Below are 25,226 nucleotides of genomic sequence, written 5' to 3' on the forward strand. Positions count from 1 at the left end.
CCCAGATCTCCCGCCCACGTCAGCCATAACATAAGGTCATGGCATTAGCACAGATGTGGAAGGAAGCTTGAAGGAGAGAGAGAGGGTACGGACTTACTCAAGGAACCGTGTGATGTATTCCCTGCTGCAGCGCGACCAGGTGAGTGGAGAGGTGTCATACAGGAGCTGTGGAGACATGACGAAAGGTCTTTTCCCAACTGGCTCACAGTCATTGCCGCTTCCATCATGCTGAATCCCAAAACTGTGTAAGAGCACAGTCCCACAAAGGAGAGGTGAGCCGTACGCCTGCTGCAGCCACCCCTAGCAGATGTACCACCACCCCCAGCCCCGTAATGCTGCGCAGCAGTTCGGGAGACCCCTCGGGCTAAGCTGCTGCTTTGTGAGCTTGAATGCAGCTGGAGCTGATGCCTTGGGCAGTGTAGCTTATGCAGGAGGGCTGAAGACCTGAGTTCAGCCCCTGACCCACTCCCCACAGGGAAGCTGACTTCTCTGCTTCCCCATGCAGACTCACTGGAGACAGGAAGCTTGGGGACACCCCCTCTCACTGGGGGCAGGGCTGGGACCTCTATGCGGTACCGTGATACGGGTGACTAGTCCGTGGTCAGTGCATGGAGGGCAGCGGGCCCCTGGGGGATGTGACAGCCTCCTCCTAGTGCACTTTGCACCAACTTCACCCACATTTCAGGGTGGAGCAGAGTGCTGGGGCAGAGGCTGAGCTATGTCGTGTGTTTGCAGGAAGGAGCCCCGCAGAGCACTGGCTGTGAGTGGTGCTGAGGGACTAGGTTACTAATCAACGTAGCCTCTTCTGCTAGAAAAATCTCTGCGAACAGCTCAGTTTTGGTTGTAATTTAAAATTTGGCAGATTGACTATGGTGTCTTTAACTCCAAGGTTTTTTTTGCAAAGAGTCCTGATACTCTCTAGAGCGGAGTTGTCTGGTTACGATTCGGTTGGTCAGACAGTGTCACTTCTGTCCCTGGCCTGGGCAGGCCTACTGTGTCCTGGAGAGTGCATTCAGCCCTCCAGCTCACTTTCTGTGAACAGTAGTGCCAGTGGAGCGCACTTGATCCCACAAAGCCAACGCAAGCAGGGCCTGAGCCCAGCCGATGGGAAGTCACATATAAGTTTGAGATGATGCTGCCTCACCAGTACTTTTTACCCAGCGCTGCCTGGGTCCTGTAGCAAGAAGCCAGGTCAATAGTGGCAAGGCTGCAAGCACCCAAACAGAGCAGGGTCCCAAGGGCTGGCATGCGCTTAAAGGTGGCTGTCTGAGTGACTGTCCAGCCTCCATGGACACAAGAGAGGCCACAGTAACATATCAGGCATCCACCAAGTGATTTAGGAGCCTGAGTTTTTTAGCTACTGTTGCAAATTGTGCCCACAAACAATGAGGTTATTAGCACCAAGATCTGCTTGTGATGATATCAAGAGCAGGGAAGAGGACGGCTCCATTGTACTCTATGTCCCATGGACACAGAGGCTTGCTTCTCCCCTCAGTTATGCTAGTATAAATCAGGAGGATTTCCACTGGATTCAGTTGAATTACTCTGGCCCCCATCCTAGACAAGTGGATCAGACTGGGGCCTGGAGTGGAAGCTTGTCTGGTGAAGCCTGACTGCCTGGGCGGCACAGTGGAAGTCAGAGGCAATTTCCACCTTGCTCGCTACAAATAAATCTTTGCCTCATAGATTTCATAGATTTCATAGACATTAGGGCTGTAAGGGACCTCAGAAGATCATCTAGTCCAGACCCCCGTGTCAAGCAATTGAGAGTTCATGAGCCAGCTGGAGTGGGCAGAGTCACTATCTGACTCCTTCTCCCTACCTGTGGTTCATTGCTTGCTTTCCCAAATGCACAGACTCCTGGCTTAGCCTAGCCCTGATTGCTGCTTTCTCTCTCATAGAAATGCCTGTGCTCAGAGGCATGTATATTAGCTCCTTCTGGGTGCATCTACATGTTCATTAATGCACTTTTGCCGATCCACATTGAATTTAGTACCTCCATTGTGAGGTACTAGAAAAAGGTGCATTAGCAAAAGTGCACTTTTTGTGATGCTTTAATAAGCATTAAAATAGGCTAATGCGCATTAAAACACATGTGTAGACATGTCCAATGTGTACCAAGAAGGGACTCTGCAGGGTCTTGTTCCAAAGGGGAACACAGAAGATGAACTTCAAAAAGCAAGACCAGGAGCTTAAGCCGAGTTTCTGAAGCCAACATTTAATTCAGGAGATCAGTGAAACAAAAGTTTAACGCAACTTGTCAGTGTATTGTGAGATGGCACTTTTCTTAAGGAACATTTCCATTCAAAAAAATGATGAAGAGTTTTATAATAGGCCTCCTTACTACAAACCCAAGTCAGGAAGAGATTGTGAGAATACTACTTTCATTAAGTGTCAGAAAATGTATCCTTAACCAAAGCCAGGCAAGTAGAACATACAAACGTTGCAAGGAACACTTAAAAACATGTGATGTTTTCCCAGACCTATGCTATTTAAAAGAGCTTTCCAAAGGTCAATTGTACTAAACCCACAGTGAAGTTCAGGAGGACTAACTCTATTTAATTTAATGGAATCTGGGAGACACAGACAGCAAAGTCCCACCGCTCACGCAGGTTTCTAACCTGTGTACAGGACCTCCACCTGACGCAGGAGGTACATGGTCCCACTAGGGGGAATGCCTTACTGGATCTGGTATTGGCAACGGGGGATGACATAGTAGGGGACCTACAGATCGGTAGCCATCTGGGGGACAGTGATCACCTAAAAGTACAATTCAACATAAGGCGTCGAGTGGGTAAGGTAACTAGTAGGGTGAACGTGCTGGACTTTAGGACAGCTGATTTCAGTGAACTCAGGCGATTAGTGAAGGACGCACTGCAGAGTAGTAGTTTTGAAATGATGGGAGCCCAAGAAGGGTGGCTGTGCCTTAAGGAAACTATCCTTCGAGCACAAAGCGAGATGATCCCCGTGAGAGGTAAAAGAGGGAAAGGGGCCAGGAGGCTTCCCTGGCTGACCAGAGAAATCCAGGGCAGACTAAGGGCCAAAAGGGGAGCACATAAAAAGTGGAAACAGGGAGAGATCACCAAAGAGGAATATACCTCTTCTGCTCGTGCTTGTAGGGAGGCAGTTAGACAGGCCAAAGCTACCATGGAGCTGAGGATGGCAACCCAAGTAAAAGACAATAAGAAATTGTTTTTTAGATATATAGGGAGTAAAAGGAAGGCCCAGGGAGGAATAGGACCCCTGCTAAATGGGCAGAAACAATTGGTGACGGACAGAGGGGACAAGGCTGAACTCCTCAACGAGTTCTTCGCCTCAGTGCTCCTAAGCGAGAGGCACGACAAGTCTCTCACGGGGAGTGTAGGGAGGCAGCAGCAAGGCACCAGACTGCCATGCGTGGACCCTGAGGTGGGGCAGGGTCACTTGGAGGAACTGGATGCCTTTAAGTCGGCAGGCCCGGAGGAGCTCCATCCGAGGGTACTGAAGGCACTGGCCGACATCATTGCAGAGCCACTGGCGGGAATATTTGAACGCTCGTGGCGCACGGGTCAAGTCCCGGAGGACTGGAAAAGGGCCAATGTGGTTCCCATTTTCAAGAAGGGGAGGAAGGAGGACCCGGGTAACTATAGGCCAGTCAGTCTCACCTCCATCCTTGGCAAAATCTTTGAGAAAATCATCAAGGCTCACATTTGTGAGAGCCCGGCAGGACAAATTATGCTGAGGGGAAACCAGCACGGGTTCGTGGCAGGTAGATCGTGCCTGACCAATCTAGTCTCTTTTTATGACCAGGTCACAAAACGCCTCGACGCAGGAGGAGGGGTGGATGTCGTATACTTGGACTTCGGGAAGGCCTTTGACACGGTATCCCACCCCATACTGGTGAACAAGTTAAGGGGCTGTGACTTGGATGACTGCACAGTCCGGTGGGTGGAGAATTGGCTGGAGGGTCGCACCCAGAGAGTCGTGGTGGATGGGTCGGTTTCGACCTGGAGGGGTGTGGGCAGTGGGGTCCCGCAGGGCTCGGTCCTTGGACCGATACTCTTTAATGTCTTCATCAGCAGCGACTTGGACGAGGGAGTGAAATGTACTCTGTCCAAGTTTGCAGATGACACTAAGCTATGGGGCGAAGTGGACACGCCGGAGGGCAGGGAACAGCTGCAAGCAGACCTGGACAGGTTAGACAAGTGGGCAGAAAACAACAGAATGCAGTTCAACAAGGAGAAATGCAAAGTGCTGCATCTAGGGAGGAAAAATGTCCAGCACACCTACAGCCTAGGAAATGACCTGCTGGGTGGCACAGAAGTGGAAAGGGATCTTGGAGTCCTAGTGGACTCCAAGATGAACATGAGTCGGCAGTGTGACGAAACCATCAGAAAAGCCAATGGCACTTTATCGTGCATCAGCAGATGCATGACAAATAGGTCCAAGGAGGTGATACTTCCCCTCTATCGGGCGCTGGTCAGACCGCAGCTGGAGTACTGCGTGCAATTCTGGGCGCCGCACTTCACGAAGGATGCGGATAACCTGGAGAGGGTCCAGAGAAGGGCCACTCGTATGGTTAAGGGCCTGCAGGCCAAGCCCTACGAGGAGAGACTAGAGAAACTGGACCTTTTCAGCCTCCGCAAGAGAAGGTTGAGAGGCGACCTGGTGGCTGCCTATAAGTTCATCGGGGGGCACAGAAGGGAATTGGTGAGTATTTATTCACCAAGGCGCCCCCAGGGGTTACAAGAAATAATGGCCACAAGCTGGAGGAGAGCAGATTTAGATTGGATATTAGGAGGAACTTCTTCACAGTTCGAGTGGCCAAGGTCTGGAACGGGCTCCCAAGGGAGGTGGTGCTCTCCCCTACCCTGGGGGTCTTCAAGCGAAGGCTAGATGTGTATCTAGCTGGGGTAATGTAGGCCCGGCACTCTTTCCTGCTTATGCAGGGGGTCGGACTCGATGATCTGTTGAGGTCCCTTCCGACCCTAGCATCTATGAATCTATGAATCTATAAACTGAAATCATTTCTAGGCATCTGTATTCATTTAAATAATTCACCCTCCTTATTCAAAGCCTAGCTTGAACTGGGCCTGTTCATTTCCAGCGCCCATTCAGCTTCTGCAGAAATCAGTGCCACTGAGTAGAAACGGACTCTTGGGAACACATGGTTGTTTTTTAAACTTTGGTACTAAGAAAGTCATAACAACTGCATGCCTTGAGCAAAACTTGCAGGGCAAAATTAGATGTAGCTCCCATTGACTTTGGCTTTTTCCCCATGCCCAGTCCCACTTGCCCTTCTTAAAGCTGTGCAGTGCATCTTTCCCTGCCAGAGGTCCCAAAACAGACTAAAGTAGCCCAGCATACCTGTGTCCAAGTTCGTGTGCCACAGTGAAAGCCAAGGGCAGGCCTGTATCCTCATTGATATTGCAGCTTCGGTGGGGCTGGCACATTCCTGACACATGAGACAGACCCAGAGTCTCACACGGCCGGTTCATGGCTGCACAGATGTCTTTCCTTTTACATCCAGGAATGACAGACAAACACACACACACATGCACACATACACACAGCAGATAGGTGGTTTAAATACACTGTCCTCCAAAGTAGGAAAGTTAACTGAGAGTTGAGACGATGGATTTGTCTGGGGTGGTTTGGACAGGCAGGGGTTGGACTAGGAGGTCCCATCCAGCCCCATGACTCTAGGAGTCCATGAAAATAGAACTGAGCAAAACAAGGCTCTGCACATTATGAAGCTGGGCCAGCCACCAGATCACAAGGGAGAGCCTAATCAGTGGAAACCACATGGGATTTGCATTACGGAGGAAGGAGTGAAGCTCTCTGCACACAAGAGGGGCTCTGTTTCAGCTCAGCAGAGTGGAAACCCCTTGCTGCATAGAGGCTGCATGCAACAGGGACGCTCTATCCAGCAGCTCCTAGGGTGCTTGCATTCCCTGGTGTGACATGACATAACATTGGCCCAGCTGTCACACGTACGTAAACAGTGCAAACGCATTGTCACTAGCTAAACAGTGGCAAAGAACAGCTATAGTTTCATAGTTTCTAGGGTCGGAAGGGACCTGAGCAGATCATCTAGTCTGACCCCCTGCCACGGCAGGAAAGAGTACTGGGGTCAAACAACCCCGGCAAGGTGTCTATCAAGCCTCCTTTTGAAGACCCCCAGGGTAGGAGCCAGCACCACTTCTCTTGGAAGCTGGTTCCAGATCCTAGCCGCCCTGACCGTGAAGTCGCGCCTCCTGATATCTAACCTAAACCTGCCCTCTGCCAGCTTGTGACCGTTATTCCTGGTCACTCCTGGCGGTGCTCGGGGGAACAGGGACTCCCTCAATGCCTGCTGATCCCCCCTGACTAGTTTGTAACAGGCCACGAGATCCCCCCTCAGCCTTCTCTTTTGGAGGCTGAACAGGTTCAGGTCCCGTCGCCTCTCCTCGTAGGGCCTGCCCTGCTGCCCCCTGATCATGCGAGTGGCCTCCTCTGGACCCTCTCCATGCTGTCCACATCCCTCCTGAAGTGCGGCACCCAGAGCTGGATGCAGGACTCCCGCTGCGGCCTGACCAGTGCCGCATAGAGGGGGAGGATCACCTCCCTGGACCTGCTCGAGATGCATCTGTGGATGCAGGACAAGGTGCGGTTGGCCTTCCTGACCGTGTCCCCACACTGCCGGCCCATGGTCATCTTGGAGCAATGATGACCCCAAAATCCTTTTCCGCCTCCGTGCTGACAAGAGGGGAGTTCCCCAACCTGTAGGTATGGTGCTGGTTCTTCCTCCCCAGGTGCAGCACCTTGCACTTGTTTGTGTTGAATCCCATCCTATTCTCATCTGCCCACCCCTGTAACCTGTCTAGGTATGATTGTAACCTGTTGCATCCTTCTAGCATGCCCACGTCCCCCCACATCTTAGTGTCATCAGCAAATTTGAACAGGTGCTTTTTACCCCCTCGTCCAAGTCACTGATGAAGATACTGAACAGCGTGGGCCCGAGGACCGAGCCCTGGGGCACCCCACTGCCCACGTCCTTCCAGGTTGAGAAGGACCCATCCACCACTGCCCTCTGGGTGCGGCCCTCCAGCCAGTTGGCGACCCATTGACTGTGTGGGTGTCTACACCACAGCCCCCCAGTTTCTTAATGAGAACGGGGTGAGAGACGGTGTCAAAAGCCTTCCGGAAGTCCAGGAAGACGATGTCCACTGCTACCCCTGCATCTAATGATCTGGTGATCTGATGGTAAAAGGCCGCCGGGTTGGTCTGACAGGACCTGCCACTGATGAACCCGTGCTGGTTGCCCCTAAGCATGCAGTCCCCTGCTGGCCCCTCCTGGATGTGTGCCAACATAATTTTCTCAAACAGCTTGCCTAGGATCGAGGTAAGACTAACTGGCCTATAGTTTCCCGGGTCCTCCTTCCTGTCTTTTTTGAAGATGGGGACCATGTTGGCCCTCTTCCAGTCCTCCGACACCACTCCTGAGCACCACGAGTGCTCGTAAAGCCGTGCCAGGGGACTTGCAATGACCTTGGCCAGTTCCTTTAGAACTCTAGGGTGGAGATCATCCGGGCCGGCTGACTTGAATACGTCCAACCCCCTATGTCCAGAAGACAGATTTTTTCTATTTAATCTCCTAGTGGCCCAGCTAATGAAAGAGCTTGATTAATTAAAAATCCACAGTCTACATTAGTTCCATCTTCTAAATACAGCTGAGGCTGGAAATAATTAAACAATGAGTGGGCAGCGCATGTCTCAGGGGATTACTACAGCCCCAGGTGTGCTGCCATTGAAGCAGAGCCACTTCAGCCACCCAGGAAGAACAGTAACACCCCGGGAGTGCACAGCTGAGAGCATCTTATTTCTGTTACCAAGCCAATGCCCTGGAGAAGAGGAGGGTGTTGGAGGAGATGCCATGCCTAGGAGTTTACTGGGCATTATTGCAGTGGCTTGACTACTGCCAGTGACCGGAGTGCAGTGGCTCAAAGCCATTGGACTGACTGCCTCGGCTGGGAGTTTCAAAGTCGCCAGAAGGAATTTAGTGGCCCAAACCCTTGCAGCTTTGCTAGGAGTGAGGCCCCTTCCCTGAGGCCCCTTTGCAGATCCCCACCTTTGTTCTTAAGGAAAAATAACAAGTGCAGCACAAAGACAAGTGCAAAGTGCTGCACCTGGGCAAAATGACCCACCAACACATCTCCAGGCTGGGGGATGACCTTCGCAGCAGCACAGCAGCAGAAAGGGATCTCGGAGTCATAGTGGACTCTGAGATGAACATGAGTTGTCAATGTGACAGAGTGATCAGCAAGGCTAACCGCACTTTATCATGCATTAGAAGATGCATGACAAACAGGTCCAGGGAGGCGATACTTCCTCTCTATGCGGCAGTGGTCAGACTGCAGCTGGAGTACTGTGTCCAGTTTTGGGCCCCGCACTTCAAGACGGATGCGGAGAATCTCGAGAGGGTCCAGAGGAGACCACTCGTCTGGTCAGGGGCCTGGAGGCAAGGCCTTACGAGGATAGACTGAGGGACCTGGGTCTCTTCAGCCTCTGCAAGAGAAGGCTGAGAGGTGATCTTGTGGCTGCCTACAAATTCGTCGTGGGGGGCAGTAGGGAATAGGAGATGCTCTGTTTACTAGGGCACCCCCTGGAGTAACTAGGAACAAAGGCCACAAATTGATGGAGAGCAGATTTAGGTTGGACATTAGAAGGAACTTCTTCATGGTAAGGGTTGCCAGAAACTGGAACGGGCTCCAAGGGAGGTGGTGCTCTCCCCTACCCCGGGGGTCTTCAAGAGGAAACTGGACAAGCACCTGGCTGGGTTGTCTTACCCCAGTGCTCTTTTCTGCCCAGGGCAGGGGGTCAGACTCGATGACCTACTGAGGTCCCTTCTGACCCAAACATCTCTGAATCTATGAAAGTGAGCATCCTTTCAAGATGGGTTGGCAGGGTTGGCATTGGGGCTGTGCCGAAACCTGGCACCTGGACACCGTAACACTTGAGTAAATACGGACCTGAGCTCTGAGGCCAGCTCCAGGTATTAATGAGCTTGCCCCAAACCATCATGGTGCATTTTCCAGCTGCCCCAGAGCTGTCCACACAAGACGCAACAAAGGAAAATGCATGGCAAATAGCCCCGCAGGGGACCTAGCAAGTGCCCTGTCCCCTGCCGTTTCCAGCACCTCTCTGGCTCAGCAGAGAAGGGGCCCAAGTGCCACACACCTTGTGAGCAGGACGGCCACGTCGTGATGCTGCGGGTGGGAGTCTCCTTTCACATTGATGCTTTTCTGCCACTTGCAAAAGCTTCTCAGGGTGTTGTCGGCGTGGTGGGTGATTTTCAGCTCCTCCTGCCAACAGCAACAAACACGAGGCTGCTGTCAGACTGTCACCCCTTTTGTCACTTGTGGGAGTGCTGGGGCCAGATTCTGCTCTCCATCACACCAGGGTACGATCAAGAACAACCCCTCCTCCCCTTGTCTAAATTACTCCAGATTCACACTGCACAGTTGGGGCCAGATCTGGCATCTTTTCTGCTTCCACTGGATCTGGGATCAGACTGCAGCATTGAATAGTTTAATAATGCAAGTTAAAGTGATGGTGGGAAAACTGTTTTGCTCAGGCTGATGAACCCATGACCAGGACACAGCTGGGGGAACCAGATCAATCAGCTGAGCAGCTTCAGCTTAGCGGAGAATGAGAACTGCAGCTGGGGGACACAAACAACCAGACAGTCACATTCGCGTGCCACTGCTTCTTGCTGGGTTGGTCCCGGGAGACCTACCCCGTGCTGGAAACCAGAGTCAGAAGAGAAGAACATCTTCTGGCTCCACCCTGATTCCCAGCCGCAGCGGGGCCATTGCTGCTCCTTTTAAAGGAAATGCTGCCAAGAGCCAAACCACATGTCCAGATGCCAGTAGCAATGAGGTAGTTACCATTGGCTGCTGGATGGGGCAGGCATGGGTTGCATTTTGCTGGGAAACCTCTATGAATGACTGAACCAACAGCTCCTAATCACAGCGGGGACCAGATTCTTCCATTTCTCTGCTTGTGGATGTCCCTCTGCCTTTAAGTAGTTCACCCGTGCAGCAGCCACAGTCAAGCAATCAGAGCTCTGGTGTCTGGGCTGAATCAGTGCACGTTCTTTCAGGCTACTGAAATCATAGACTCATAGAAAATGAGGGTGTGAAGGGAGTTCAGGAGGTCACATCTAGTCCACCCCCCTGCTCCAAGCAGGACCAGCCCCAACTACATCATCCCAGCCAAGGCTTGGTCTACCCAGGTCTTAAACACTTCCATGGATGGAGAGTCTGCAACCTCTCAGAAACACTGGAACAGGTTATAGGTTCCAGTGCTTTACTACCCTCCTAGTGAGAGAGTTTTTCCTAAAATCTAACCTCAACTTGCCTTGCTGCAGCTGGAGCCCATTGCTCCTTGCCCTGTCATCTGCCCCCACTGAGACCAGCCCAGCTCCAGCCTCTTTGCAGCCCCCCGGCAGGGAGGTGACGGCTGCTGTTCAATCCCCCTCCGTCTTCTCTTCTGCAGGCTAAATCAGCCCAGTTCCCTCAGCCTCTCCTCACCAGTCCTGTCCCCCAACCATTTTTGTTGCCCTCCACTGGACTCTCTCCAATGTGTCCAAACGACGGGAAAGGGATAATGCCTGGTCATGAGCGACCAGCTCACCATCTCCCATAGGGAAAAGAAGTCAAAACACCCAGGCACAAAAAGACCAGAAATGTCAATCGCTCTGTTTTCTTTTTACCTCGTCATCTTCCAGCAGGATTAGCCGCACAATGGCAATGTTGATAGGGTTTCCGATGCTGGCATCGTGGAATATACCTGCCACCTGCAAAACACCAAGCACACAAGGGCTCAGAGGCAGCAGTCGCCCTGCTGGCAGGATTTCAGGGAAGTGCATCCGGGAGAGAACTGGGGTCCAGAAGGACAGTGCCGAGCACTGCCGGCTCCAAATCAGAAGTTCCTCAAAATTAAGGATGAGATTGATTCCTGGTCCAGATCAGGGCCAAATGATTACACAAGTGTTTTCGCTCTGCTGAAGTCTCAACCTGGGTGACGTGTTGAACTCAACCAAGCACGTGCCTGGGATCAAGTCTCTGCCTTCACTGTACGAGTGTGTGTGGTTTCTTGTGGGAGCTGTTCTCCATCACACAAATACAGCAAATGGCCTTGCACTGGTGTCCCCTGCTCTCTGCTCTCACTGTCACCTTTGCATAACTGTGCTGGTGTAGTCCCAAGGAAATAGCAGGTAAATCGTGCCCAAGGATGCTAAGCTCTGTGATAGAAGCAAATATCCTGAAAGGAATCGTGCCATGACTTTTACTTGATACCCCAGCCAAGCTGCCCTGTCAGTGAAGTGCTTCTTCGTTAACCCCCCAAGTGACCTTGCTTCTGATTTACCCTTTCCTCCCAGCTCTGGAAGTAGTGGCGGCCATGACAGCTGCTGAGGAATTTGAATGCAACGACTGCAACAAGCTTTTGGAGCCTGAAGTCATTTTTATGAGAACCCTGATGGCCCAGAACAGGCAGCCCCATTTTTCAGCGCTGGGAACTCTTCCCAGCTCTTGGGTGCTGCTTCACTTGACTGTCTCCCTGTAACATCTTCCAATGGCATGTTCCCAGGAAAGCAGGCATTTTTGTCCTGCCAGCCAGGCTAGGTCATGGGCGAGTGGGCAGCAGCCCAGCTGGGAGGCGTTAAGGGCAGGCTGCAGGGAGCCACTTGTTGACCCGGTGGCTAAACACACCTGCATCTTCTCTGCAGGTCTTATTTCACAAACCATTCCCTTGGCATCACTGGGAGTTCCCAGAGCCCTTTTGAGCACAGGACAGTCTTCCTATGGATCCCAGTGGATTAAAATCAGACCCAGCAGGATGGCACATGCAGCCTCTACAGGGCTGCCAGCGGCCTTACACGCCTGTATCGGGCAACATGGGGTTTTAGCTTCGTGGGTGCTCCCTCCAGGGCTGGCCAGAGCACAGGCAAAGGGTCTCCGTCCAGCCCACCAGTGCTGATGCAGAAGGAACAGCCATTCTCCCCCAACAGATCTGGGAGCGAGTGGTCAAGCCACACACCACCCATAGTTTAGGGCTGGCAAAAGAGTAATGTCTAGCCCAGCTAGGATAACTGAGTCTAGGTAGCAAGGTAGCAAAAGGAGTTATTGGAGCCAGGAGTTGGAGTCTTGTGGTGCAGAAGAGGTGCACAGGAAAGGGGAGGTAACAAGCAATCAGCACAGGCCAGCAGGGACCCAGGAAGATGAAGAGACGAACCCTGGGAAGTCCAGTGACCATTAGCTCTTACAGTTCGGCCGCCTGAGTCATTAGCAGCTTTCACTGCCAACCCAAACTCACCATGTTCATGACGGTCAGGACGTATTTCTCGATGTTTTCACTCCCATGATATTCCACCATCTTGGTATCTGCTACCACCAGTGTTTCCACCCACTTCTCCTTGCTGATGGAGCGCTGCTTTATTCTCCGCTTCTTCTGCTGTTTCTGCTCCCAGCGTTCCCGCCGTTTCTCAGACTTCTCCAGGCTCTTCTGCGATTCTGAAGGATTGAGGAGAAAAAGGGGTTTCTGGGACACCTGAAAGTAAATGAACTTTTTTCTAAAAGAAGGAATTACCCCGATGCAAGTAAACAGAGCCTCCACAGAGTCTGGAAGCATGGACTACTGGTGTACTCAGAGTTTCATAGTTTCATAGTTGGTCGGGTCAGAAGGGACCTGAGCAGATCATCACGTCCGACCCCCTGCCATGGCAGTAAAGAGTACTGGGGTCCAGGGCTGCATCCAGGGCTTTTGTGACCTAGTCAAAAGACCCTGGCAAGGTGTTCATCCAGCCTCCTCTTAAAGCCCCCCAGGGTAGGAGCCTGCACCACTTCTCTTGGAAGTTGGTTCCAGATCCTAGCTGCTTGACAGTGAAGTAGCGCCTTCTAATATCTAGCCTAAATCTACCCTCTGTCAGCTTATGGCCATTATTCCTTGCTACTCCCAGTACTGCTCGGGGGAACAGGGACTCCCACAATGCCTGCTGGTTTCCCTTGGCCAGTTTACAGATGGCCACCAGATCCCACCTCAGCCTTCTCTTTTGGAGGCTGAACGGGTTCAGGTCCCGTCGCCTCTCCTCGTAGGGCCTGCCCTGCTGTCCCCTGATCATGCGAGTGGCCTCCTCTGGACCCGCTCCATGCTGTCCACATCCCCCCTGAAGTGCGGCGCCCAGACCTGGACGCAGTCCTCCAGCTGTGGCCTGACCAGTGCCGCATAGTGGGGGAGGATCACCTCCTTGGACCTGCTCGAGATGCATCTGTGGATGCACGACAGGGTGCGGTTGGCCTTCCTGACCGCGTCCCCACACTGCCGGCCCAGGTTCATCTTGGAGTCAGTGATGACCCCCAGATCCTTTTCTGCCTCTGCACTGACGAGAAGGGAGTTCCCCAGCCTGTAGGTCTGGTGCTGGTTCTTCCCCCCCAGGTGCAGCACCTTGCACTTGTCGGTGTTGAATCCCATCCTGTTCTCATCCACCCACCCCTGTAACCTCTCCAGATCCAATTGCACCCTGTCCCTCCCTTCTAGCATGCCCACTTCTCCCCACATCTTAGTGTCATCTGGGAATTTGAACAAGGTGCTTTTCACCCCCTCGTCCAAGTCACTGATCAAGATGTTGAACAATGCGGGCCCGGGGACCGAGCCCTGGGGGACCCCCCTGCCCATGTCCCTCCAGGCTGAAAATGACCCATCCACCACCACTCTCTGGGTGCGGCCCTCCAGCCAACTGGTGACCCATCTCACTGTGTAGGCATCAACACCACAATCTCCTAATTTTTTAAATGAGAATGGGGTGAGAGACAGTGTTGAAGGCCTTCCTGAAGTCCAGAAAGACTACGTCCACCGCGACACCTGCATCCAGGGCTTTTGTGACCTGGTCACAGAAGGCCACCAGGTTGGTCTGACAGGACCTGCCCCTAATGAGCCCATGTTGGTTGCCCCTAAGCTTACACTCCCCTGCTTACCCTTCGCAGATGAGCACCTGGATAATTTTCTCAAAGAACTTCCCCAGGACCAAGGTAAGACTAACAGGCCTATAATTTCCTGGGTCCTCCTTCCTCCCTTTTTTGAAGATGGGAACCACACTGGCCCTTTTCCACTCCTCTGGCACCACACCAGAGCACCACGAGTGCTCGTAAAGCCGTGCCAGGGGTCCCACAATGACCTCAGCTAATTCCCTTGGGGGTGGAGATCGTCCAGACCAGCTGATTTGAACACATCCAGTCCCTCCAGTTCCCTGACTAGGTCCTCACTGGCCCTGGGACCATCGGGGATCCCGGTGTGGGAGGATGACCTGGTCCCTGCTCAGAAAAATGGAGGCAAAGAAATTGCCCTCCCCTATCAACGCTTATACTCTTCCCTCCCCTATCTTGACTTATAGAAGAAAGGCCTCTGAACTTCTTTTTATTGGTCACTGCCCTTGCATATTGGAAAGAAACCAGCGCATGGAAAGAAAATGCGCATTTGGCTCAATTTCTTTCACTAGACCTCTGCCCTGGAGTGCCCATGAGGGACATGGAGACCCAAGCAGTCATGGGAAACTATATTTCACAATGCTTAATATTGTTATTGAAATTCTGTCTCTATTTATTATGCAAGCATACAGGCGCCTGTGGGTATATATAAAGCAGATCCATGATACCAATGTCTAGCCAATATTCACCCATCCAGCTCGGGAGGTTTTCATATGGGAAGACCATTCTGTAACGAAATACAGTCCCTGCTTCAAAAGCCTGGGCAGCTGGCTTGCACCCACTCCTAGACGTTGCTGGATATGTCCTGATCATGTTCAAAAGGACCCCACAGCCTAAATCGGGGTTTCCCGGGCTGCAGCAGAGACTTCATTGAGAATTCCCTTGTTTCCCGCCACCCTGGGGAGAGAGAGCAACTGCATTCGTGCAAAACACAGCAGGATGCTGAAGCGAAGACGGGACATACCCAGCACGTTACAGCAGGTTTGCCTTCTCAGGCAAAGCTTTCCCTCTGGTGCTGTTCCAGGCAGCATGAGGGTCAGTCACAGGCTAAATAAGACCTTTATAGGCCACATCATAAACACTTGGAAAGGCTTTTATGGTCAGGTTCTAAAGGTTCAACAAACTTTCAATGGCAATAACCTTCTACATGTTTATGACCTGCATTGTACTTGAGTAGCAAGAGACTTTCCCTCTCTAGCCCTAAAGAATCCTAAGCATCCAGCTAAGTTGATAAAGCCCCACTGCTATGATGCAATCATGACTCTTTAATCAAAATAACTGCCCCGGGACTCATTTCTGTTGTGACCTTGGCAGCCAAAGCTTTGACTTCTGTGACTTTTCCAATGCAGAGCAGTTGGCAAAAGACACCAGGGTAATTTTTGCACTTGTGCATGGCAGTGGCAAACACCTTCCTAAGCTCCTTCCCAGATGTTTGAGTATGGCTGCCCATGCAGCAGATGGCACTGGCAAGAACAAAACCCGTGGCCCATAAACCGTTACTTTGCTGCCCATTGTTTTACAGATGAACGCGCCCACGTGTCAAGGCCACAGGGAAGAAGTGGAGTGATGCCTGTTGTACAGCTTTCCCATAATTTCTTTTCCATATTACACACAGGCTAAACTTCTAGCCCCTCGTTCAGTGGTAATTCAAAGGCCTTATGAGCTGGATGAAGGTGGTCCAGTGGGATCCTTTTTGTGCATTTGTTTTTATATCTTACCAGATTTCTAAGGTCCGAAGGGCCCATTATAGCTGTTTTGATGGATGAGAGGAGCTCTGTTCATTTGGATTAATGAAGAGAAGGATGATAGTTGACTGAGATCACGTCATCTCTAAGTACCTACTTGGGAAAAGATTTCTGGAAGCAGAGGGCTCTTTAGTCCATCAGTCAAAGACATATCAGGACACAGTGATGGCATCCTGTAGCTAGACAAATTCAGACCAAGGGTCAGGTGTGCCAGGGATGGGTGTTGGTCACTGGGACACCTTGCTTAGGGCAGTGGTGGATTCTCCATTAGCTGCAGTCTTTAAATCAAAATCTGAGGGTCTTTTCTGAAAGATTTGCTCTAGCCTAACCAGAGGTCAGGGGCTTGATGACTAGGTGATGGTCTCTGCTTGACTGCAGCAGAGAAGCCATGGTCAGAGCATAAAGGCAACCCTAGGCTCAACCAAACCATGAGCATCTCTCAGTGCTTTCTGTCACTGCAAGTGTTGAGCAGATATTTGCATTCTGGACTATTTCTGTAGTAAACTCCCTTGTTCAGAAGCTGATCCACTGCACCGACCTCCCCAGTGAGTTGGTAACCGATGAGCTGTGCATTTAAAACTGTCCACCTTGGAGAGTGAGCATGGGGTACACACCAACAGCTACATCAGCTCTGGACTTGGTAGGTGTGACAGTGACAGGCTTATACAGATCTTGAGTCTAGCTAGCTCTGGCACCAACAGATGCATCGCTGCAGCAAGACAGGCCTTCCAGAGGCTGTGCAAGCTGACCCGAGCCCCTGGCTATTGGCTAGATGACTGATGGTCCTAATTACTGCTCTATCCTCCTTCTTGGAAAAACCAGCTGTGGCATCCTAGTGGTTGGACTCAGATCTCCATTCCAAGCCTCTGAAAGCCAGTCTGTTTTACTGTCCGAATTGTCAGCAAATGTTTGAGGCATAAGATGTAATTTGGAAAACCACTGATGATACTCTAGTAAAACCCTGGTCCCAGGGGAGGGGGACCATGACTCCTTCTAGGGGCTCTCTTTTGATCTGAGACTCCAGCTCTCCTCGTCTGGGCCACTTCTTCTAAATCAAATAGTCCCCAGAGACATCCAGATGGACTGCAGGAAAACCACTGATCTGGAGGAATCTGCCGTTGCATTTATCTGGGACAGCTTGCTTGTTTTGAACAACGGTTGTCCTTTCTATTGTACCTGCCCCCAAAAATCAGGAGATTGCAGCTGCCTTGGAAAGCACTGTCTATTAGTTCCTACGTACTATCATTGTTGTTTGATAGTACCTACGGGTGTGTGAGCTGCTACAGGGTTGGGTAAATGCCAAATTCCCCTTACACGCATGCATGCGACTGTGGCTGGGTGCCTTGAGAGAAGACTGAGGGTGACGTCCTGGACCCACTGGCATCGGGCGGTTGCTGCTGTTGACTACAGCAGAGTCAGGCTTTCATTTTGATAATCCAGTCAGATGCTGAATTGCAACAATACCGATTTGTTAAATATTTGCTAATACACAGAGCGGCAAGCTGGCTTCTGAGAAAAAGGAAGGACATAGCAATCAGCAGCCTGTGGTTTAAGGCTGCAGTGACTCTGAGCACATGCAGACAAGAAGCCTAAGCAAACACAGAAATGTTGCCAGATGACAGGAAAAATGTTTTGCTTTCAAGTAACCCGCTACTTGAGAGATTCAGTCACAAAAGCTGCCTTATCGCTGCCCGGCGGTGCAAGATGAGCAAAGTGCCACTCACCCAGGAGGAGCAGTGTGAAATGTGGTCCGCCTTCCTGCAACAGAGATGCTTGTGGAAATAACGTGTTTGTTTCTAATCCTGGACCCTGTGCTTACCTGCACATGGTCTATTTTAGATGTGTGCATTATTAAATCCCCTGTCCTTTGGCTCTCCACCAAATGGAAATAAAGCAGATAAAATACCTTGCACACCACATGTTCTCACAGTACTGGGCTGGTTCCTCTCTTGCTTTCTGCTGGACTCCACCATCAAGTCTTCTTGCCCAGGTTCTGGTGCATGGCGCTTATATATCCGGTGGGGTCGGGCTGTGTGGTCCTCATGCATATTTACAGCCAGAGGCTCAATTAAATAGTCTTCGTTAGCAAGCCGAAATGCACCTTTCTGGGAGGGAAGAGAAAGTCAGTGTCATTTGCACAATATGTCAACTTACCATGGAGACAATAACAGGGTTTGCAGAATATTTTGTGCAGAAACAGACATTCTCTGAACCAACTGCTTCTACCTCTTTATCAGAGTGGTGAGCTATAAACTCCCAGACATGGAGGAACAAGCCAAAATGGACAAAAAGTCCCATTCTAGCCTTGAGATTCAGAAAGCAGCATTTTTGCACATGTAGTAAAGTTAAGCTGATCCTATTGCCAAAGTGCAGGTAGAAATGTGGCAGAACAGTGGGGTTATTTGACCCTGAGGCACCCAGTAGCAGCAAAGATGGAGATGGAGCCACATGGGGCCTTCTCCAAATATGCTGGCGTAGAAAATGCTGAGAAGGAAGCAGGCACGTGTTCCAGTATGCTGGGAGAAGCTTTTTTTTCTCCCCTACATCAGTCACACTCTGTCTTCTGCCCTCATTGGAAAGGTTCTTCCGTGTACTACCGTAACAGCCCAAAATCGTACTGCTTACCAAGGAGCATTGGTAAAGTGCCAAGATAATGGAAGCCAGCTGCGGCTGCCTTTCTGCACTGTCCAAGCCACTCGTGGTTCTCAGGCTTCCTTAGCCAGAGGCCATGTATCCTGTCTTCACACATCAGGACATCCTCAGGGAAGCAGAGAAGCAGGAATCTGCAAGAGTACCCGGTCAGGGCAGGATCTCGAGCATCTGAGGCAGCTCGGAGGGCGCTTGTACACGTGACGCCATGGCCATGTACACATGATGAAAATGTCACTTTGTGTGGCTTAATGGCATCACACGGTACATGTGCAAGACTCTGGGGCATTTTAAATGAGTTTGCATCATTGCAAACTAAACTGCATCCTGATGTCGTTTAGTTTGCAACTTTGCAAATTACAGTGATGCAGCTGTCAGCTTGTCCCCCTGACCGCGGGAAAGGTGGGCAGGCTCTGCAAAAAAATGGATCAGCCCCCTCACCGCCTGTAGGTGCCTGCTGAAGACAGCAGTGGTGAGGGGGATGATCCTTTTTTTCTGATACCAGGCAGCCCTGAGGGGTGGCACCACTGTGGAGGAAAGGACTGGGGTCCCCTGCAGCTCAGGGGCTGCTCAGCCTGCTGGCAGCTTTCCCCTTGGCTGTGGGCAGGCTCTGCTGGAAAAAAAAAAGGGGGATTGGACCCCCTTGTCGTAACAGTCCTGGAAACCCCTGAAATTGAAATGGTAGGTTTCAATTAAAAACTCACCATTTTCAATTTAGGGGCATAGAATGCAACCCTATGGACTAAACTCCTGTCCCGTGTACAAGCGCCCAGTTATTAAGTGAGACAAACTGCATTTACTTTCAGCACAATAAGGAGAGGATGTGCTGTTGACATCGGTCCTTTGGTGGGAACTGAAATCCAAAAGCTTCTGTTTGGTTAATAATAAACTCTCTGGTGCCTGACTCACACGGAGCACCCCGGCCTGGCCTCGGACCAAAGAGCCCTTGACAGCAAGCTATCGGAAATGCTTCTGTTCTCCTGACTTTGCTCTGTGCATCCCTTTCATCCGATGGGGAGTTCCCCGGCAGGAGTCGGCAGGTTTATTACACGTGGGTGCTCATGCAGCTATGGGGAGGTATCGCTGCTGGCAATATGTTGTTTAAATGCATTCTCATGCTTTGACATAACTTGGTGGGGTCTTAACTGCGTGAATTGCTGCAGAGGAGCCTTGTCTTGTCTCAAGTTTGTCTGCAACAGTCGGAGGTGCGGTGTGCTGACTCAGAAACCCGTTGGCGCTTGGCTTTGTTTATTATGCTTTATGATCTGACATTTCCACTGTCTGCAGGCCACGAGGAAGAAAAAAAAAAGGGGGAAGATTACAACATGGCACAATAAAGCTGGTTTTCTTAGCCTCTCGTGTTTGTTCCAGGGAGTGTGATCACTAGCTCACTGTGCTGTGTGTGCACTGAGGCCTAAGAGCACTTCAGGCTCCTTGCTCTCCAGGGCTCCTTTCACACGATGGAAATCTTCCTGCCACAGAGCACGCATGCACACTGCAACACACCTTCCAGGAGGCACTCACAATCCCTGTGCTGTGTGCAGATTTAATGGAGTATGGAGAGAGGGAAGTTTCTGGTACTACATGCTCAGATTGTCCATGCCAGAGAAGAGCCAAAATGCCGCTCACTGGCCACAGCTACAAGAGACGCTTGCTGGGCAGTAGCTCATTACTACTGTGCAGTAGCGTTGCAGGGCAATGCCGATTACTAGGCAGTCATTTAGTACTTGGGCATGCATGACTAAATGACTGTGCAATAACAACTGCGCAGTCAGCGTCTCATGTAGACGCGGCCCCTGTACTCCAGCCTCCCATAAACAGGTGGAGATCCTGGGGAGTCCAACATGCAAGGGCAGACTTTTCCCCCAAGTTAGGCCCTGCCCCTGCTCTTGTATCCACAAAGGCAGGTTCTCCTGAATTATATTTTGGGGCTCAATCAGAGGAGCCCAGCTGTATGGATCCAGCCTCAGGGCTGTGGCCTTTGTTAGCCATGCTACCTCAGTGGCTTCCCTTGCACAAGACTGGGGGGTGGGTCTTCATTTTCAGATGCTGAGCACCTGCGGATGTCAGATGGAGCCGTGAAGGCTCAGAGCCTCTGGGGATCCAACCCCTGCCTCTCCCTTATCTCTGCTGCCAGCATCAGCCACAACACCGGCCCTTGCGCCTTTCCCTGCCTGCTATCGTCCTGTTTGCTTCTTGAAAAGAAAATGACCTCCTGCGTCCAGTGTGCTGGGTACTCACCCCATCCTCTCCCACAGCTCAGGAACATGAGCCAAAGACTTGGGGGAGTTTGTCTTTGGAGCAGACCTCCCAGCAAGCCCTACCTCTTCCAGGGATGTTAACAGATCGGGATCTCACAGCAGACCCCATAGCTGGGACTCCTCTGGTCTTTCTGAGCCCCTCCTCAGCCACTCTCCCACTTTTGAGGTGACCGAGCTTTGGTTGGTTCTTTTATGTCCGCTGCTCATGAGAGGCAGCTGCATTTAAGGCACTGAAGCCCCAAAAGCTTAGTTTTCATCACAGAATCACACTGTCCATCTGCTGCCTTCTCATTCACAACCCAGCCAGCCTTTCCTCGACTTGCATTTCTTCAGTGATGCTTTCTATACTCAGATCCAACTAATGATGCTTTCATGCCATGCATGTGATTTGTGGACCTGAAATTGCCCCCTGCTCCCTTTATCCCCCCCAGTGCAGGAAAGCACCTAGTGTGTGTGTGTGTGTGCGCGTGCACGTGCGCGCTTGCACACATTCAGGGGCAGATGACAGCATGCCCTAGAATGTGCTGCAAATGCCTCCAGCCTGTATGTTGGCTGCCCAAAGACCTACACATGCAGTTTAGCCTTCCAAAGGACCAGGGTTCATCACAAGACTTCCTCCTAGATGAATCTTTAAACTAAATGATAATCAGCAATGATTGGGATTTGTTTGGGGTGTCTATATTTAAAGCTAATATTACCAATAATTTAAAGCTAATTTTACCACCATTTTTCAATCCTGATAGTCCATCAGACTAGAGTCCTAACTGTCCTGAACTCGTGTCAGTATTTAACATGCAGTTCCCAAGAGAGACACTACTTTGCCCTACACTGGTTGAGATCACCTAACACAAATCTGGAATGGAAAGCATCCTAAGCAACATAGGGTTATTCTAACTTACATGAATAACATGCTAGAGCAGACGTTGCACAAAAAGAAGAGAAGAGCTCCTTGGCCTCTAGGAATGCTAATTACACTTGATCTTGCCATAAGTAGGAATTTCAGGTCAAGTCATTTGGATAAAACAACTTGGAACTGCAAAGCCGTTTTCTCCACCCCAATTCTTTTTCCTTGGAAGGCTGAAAACAAAAGCTAGAAACCCATCATCATGAGTCCAAGCTGTAAAATTGAGGGTGCGGGGTGGGGAGTGCAAATTAAAGAGCCTAATTCTGCACAGTAATGAGTTGTAATGTGGTGAGAGTTCCCTGAGACCATTCATATCATGCTGGTCTCAGAACAAACCCAAGGTCCTCTGTACCTCTCATCGCTCTTTCTGCAACATATCTCCTGCCAGCGCTAGGAGAGCAAACCTTTCCTGACCCTGATATGATGCACTGACAAGGACCTCCTGCACCTTTCTTTTTACACCCTAAATCATAAATAACACCCAGTGCAATGGCATCGTCACAGTCATCCTACTTCAGCTTTCTGCATGATACACAGGTATCCTTTGCCCCCTGCTTAGATGTCTCTCTTATGGCTTTTACAACTAGACACACTGGAGCTATCACAATTTCCACCAGTTGAGCACCTTCCCCATGCCATCGGTGGTTTCCTCACAGAATCTGGGGGGTGGTAAATGCCTACATTTGGGTATCATTGTGATCTTTCTGGGTCTCTGATTAAAAAGAACATCATATTTCTGCAGACCAAACCCCCACACTAAGCAAACCTTGTTCGTGCTTAAAATAGCTGATGTCCTGGTTCTCAATCAGAGCCGCCTGCTTTGGGACAACAGACAGTCTCATATGCAGGCATCAAACCAAAACCTACTGAACCCTCCTCATCTCTTGAATCACAGACCTCCTCTCTCACTGGGGATAACAGTAGTAGGTCCCTCAGTCTGACTATGGTCAGACACATAAAGGCAACACGACACCTTTCCCTGCCTCCTGGCAATCAGCGTCCTTGCTACCCCAAGACATCTGCACAAGAACAGGGATGTCTAAATCTAACAGCAGGCATCAGGCTCTGGGATCCAGTATTCAAAAGTGCCCAAGCAAATTGGTGGGAGGACAAGAGCTAATCCTGCACCAGGGAGATTTGCCATTAACTTTACTGGGTGCAGAATCCAGCCTGTGGGAGGAAGCTTTGTCCTGAAGAAGGTCAATGGGAGTTTTGTCAGTAAAAGCCTGGATTTCACCCATCATTCAGAACAGATCAATGTAAGAACTACCATTTACTGGATCAGACCATAGATCCATCTTGCCCCATCTCCCGTGGCACACCGTGGCTGACTGTACCCAGGTCACTCTGCCTTTCAGCATGCACAATGTGGGGGTTTCTACCCATTGTACCCATTGCACCGAAGGTCTGGGAAGGTCTGATTCAGAGGCCATGCCCCTCACTCCCATGCTCAATAGCGACTGAGTTATTTAGTGCTTTGATACAGGGTGATTAGTTCAGTGAGCTCCCCGGGAATACTTACCAGCCCATCACAGGTACTCACAGCTGCCAAACCCCCTTTCAGCGCCGGGCTCCGAACCTCTCCGAGCATGTGGCAGGAATTGTGACTGTAGGAGCGGATCTTGGCCTGAGCGATTCCTCCATAGCGCCGCTCGCTCACAAAGCCAGGAGCCAGGAGCCGGCTGTTGAGGCTTAAGTTGAACCTCAGGTGCTGTCCTTTGTAACGCAGTTCATAAAAGGCGGGCGAACCAGTCCTTGGGGAGAGGGCCCTCTTGTGAACCACACGGTGAGAGAGATCATAGGACAGAAATGACCCGCTCTCGTCCACCTTGATGGGATGGACGATGTCGTAGCCAGGGGCCGGCTGGAGAACAGGCTCTGGGGAGACAACATGTGAACTGTCACACACACATAACCATCCCCAAAAAGCACATAGGCATCTTGCTGCAAATCAAATCCGAGAGACTTAGGCACTTATGTAGCAACAAGGAGCCCAAATACTTTGGTGGATGGGAGCCTGTATGTCCCAGAACACAGCGCCTGTCCCGCCCCAGCCCTGCCCTGCAGCCACGGGCGGGATGATAAATGCCGAGCATTCAAGAGAGCGCAGAGATACTCCAAGACAGCGAAGAACAGGAGCAAAGGGCAACAGAGGGAGGTGTCGTGGGAACTGAAGGACGGGAATAAAGATCATTCCTCCTGCTGGAAGGTAGTTGGGACACCTGAGCTAACACCTCCGCCCCTAACAAAGCGCCAAGGAAATATCCCGTGGGCATCTGCAAGTGCCATGAGACAAATGAACGCATGGACACATGCTCAGGCTGCTACAAGGCAGCGCGCTCTCTCGGTGAGCACATGTTCAACCTAAGTGGTGGTTAAATACTTGTCCTGGATCTGACAAGCAAGAAAGCATGTCAAGCTTTGCTTCACAAGGCTTCCCCGGCTGCTGGAAAACCCCTGAGACTTGCCCCAAACATGATACTAAAAACATTTTTGGATCTATTTTCCTCCACTGGAAGTTTGGTGCCCAGCAAAAGACCTTGTCACAACAGAGATACTCCCCCCGCCCGGCCCGGTTTCGGTCACAGCAGGACCTAGCAGGCTTGCCTTGCCTGGGCCCCTGCTGCCCGCTACATACACTAGTAATCATGCAACATAGTCGGACCGGGCGTGAGTGCAGGGGAAGGACCGCGCCAGCCACTGGTGAACTGCGCCGTGCGCTTCCACCGGCCGCTCCTGCAAGTCACAAAACCGGCCGTCCAGACACAAAGAGAGGCAACCAGCCACGGGCCGTGTAATGGCTCTAGGGCTGGTCTCTCTTCACACCAGCCCCGCGGGCAGCGGGCTCAGCGCTCGTCAGGACCAGGACGGGGGAGCTGACCCCCGGCCCGGCGCTCCAGGTGCTCGACCTGCCCGCTGCCAGCCCCGTCCCAGCCCCGGCTGCAGCCCAGAGCTCTCCGCGCAATGAAGCCGGTGAAGATGCCCCGGCGCTACCCACCTGGCTCCGGGCTCGCCTGGCTCCGGCCCCCGCAGCCGCTCAGCGCCAGCGCCGCGGCCAGGAGCCCCAGGGCGGCGGGGCTGCGCGGGGGCCGCATGGGGGGCTGCCCCCCCCGGCCCTGGGCGCCCGGGTCCTCTGTGCGTGACAGCCTGCGCGGCGGTCCCGGTGTGTGCGTGCCTGTATGCGCGCGCGTGTCTGCGGGACGGCGTTTGCGCGCGTCCCGAGTGCCCGCGCGTGTGGGTGTGCGCGCGTGTGCCCGCTGTCAGCCGCTCGCCGCCGGCGGAGGCGCCGCCCCAGCGCCGGCAGCCCGGCCCCGGGGCACGGAGCGTGTGTCCGCCCCGGCCCGGCCCCGCGGCGCCGCCTGCCGGCGGCGAGCGGCTCGGCACGGGGGCCGCCCCCCGGCGCCTCCGCCGCCCCGGCTGCCGCCCCCCGCCCATCCAGGCTTGGGGCCGGCGGCAACAGCAACCCGGGGCCGGCAGCAAGCGTTGTGAAAAACAAAGCCACAGCAAAGGAGGCAGAAGGTGATCAAGATAGCCGGTGCGGTCATGAGGACTTCTCAGGCTTGCAAAGCGACATCCAGCCTTCTCGACAGAGGCCCCCATGCTTCAGACGGCCTAACAATGACCGTCCGGCTATAAAAAGAGGCGACCGGCGATAAAGATA

At 51.9% G+C, this 25,226-nt stretch overlaps 1 protein-coding gene across 2 annotated transcripts in view; it reads right to left on the reverse strand.

The window, feature by feature from the left end:
* ADAMTS7 (ADAM metallopeptidase with thrombospondin type 1 motif 7) overlaps nucleotides 1-24,891 on the reverse strand; it is a 161,489-nt gene extending 136,598 nt beyond the window's left edge. Inside the window, exons 1-8 of one of the 2 annotated variants that reach the window (XM_090029355.1) lie at nucleotides 24,564-24,891; nucleotides 23,109-23,443; nucleotides 17,658-17,856; nucleotides 12,340-12,536; nucleotides 10,736-10,819; nucleotides 9,199-9,323; nucleotides 5,347-5,496; nucleotides 98-241 (exon numbers count right to left, since the gene is read on the reverse strand). In XM_090029355.1, coding sequence (XP_089885481.1) covers nucleotides 98-241; nucleotides 5,347-5,496; nucleotides 9,199-9,323; nucleotides 10,736-10,819; nucleotides 12,340-12,536; nucleotides 17,658-17,856; nucleotides 23,109-23,443; nucleotides 24,564-24,660 — 1,331 coding nt within the window. In that variant the 5' untranslated portion in view covers nucleotides 24,661-24,891. Of the gene's footprint in view, nucleotides 1-97; nucleotides 242-5,346; nucleotides 5,497-9,198; nucleotides 9,324-10,735; nucleotides 10,820-12,339; nucleotides 12,537-17,657; nucleotides 17,857-23,087; nucleotides 23,444-24,563 lie in introns of both variants that reach the window. The other variant, XM_090029354.1, reaches the window with a different exon arrangement.
* Nucleotides 24,892-25,226: the final 335 nt, after the last annotated feature.

Source organism: Crocodylus siamensis, chromosome 15, assembly GCF_052110815.1.
Source record: "Crocodylus siamensis isolate JL-2025a chromosome 15, ASM5211081v1, whole genome shotgun sequence".
NCBI classification, from domain to species: domain Eukaryota; kingdom Metazoa; phylum Chordata; order Crocodylia; family Crocodylidae; genus Crocodylus; species Crocodylus siamensis.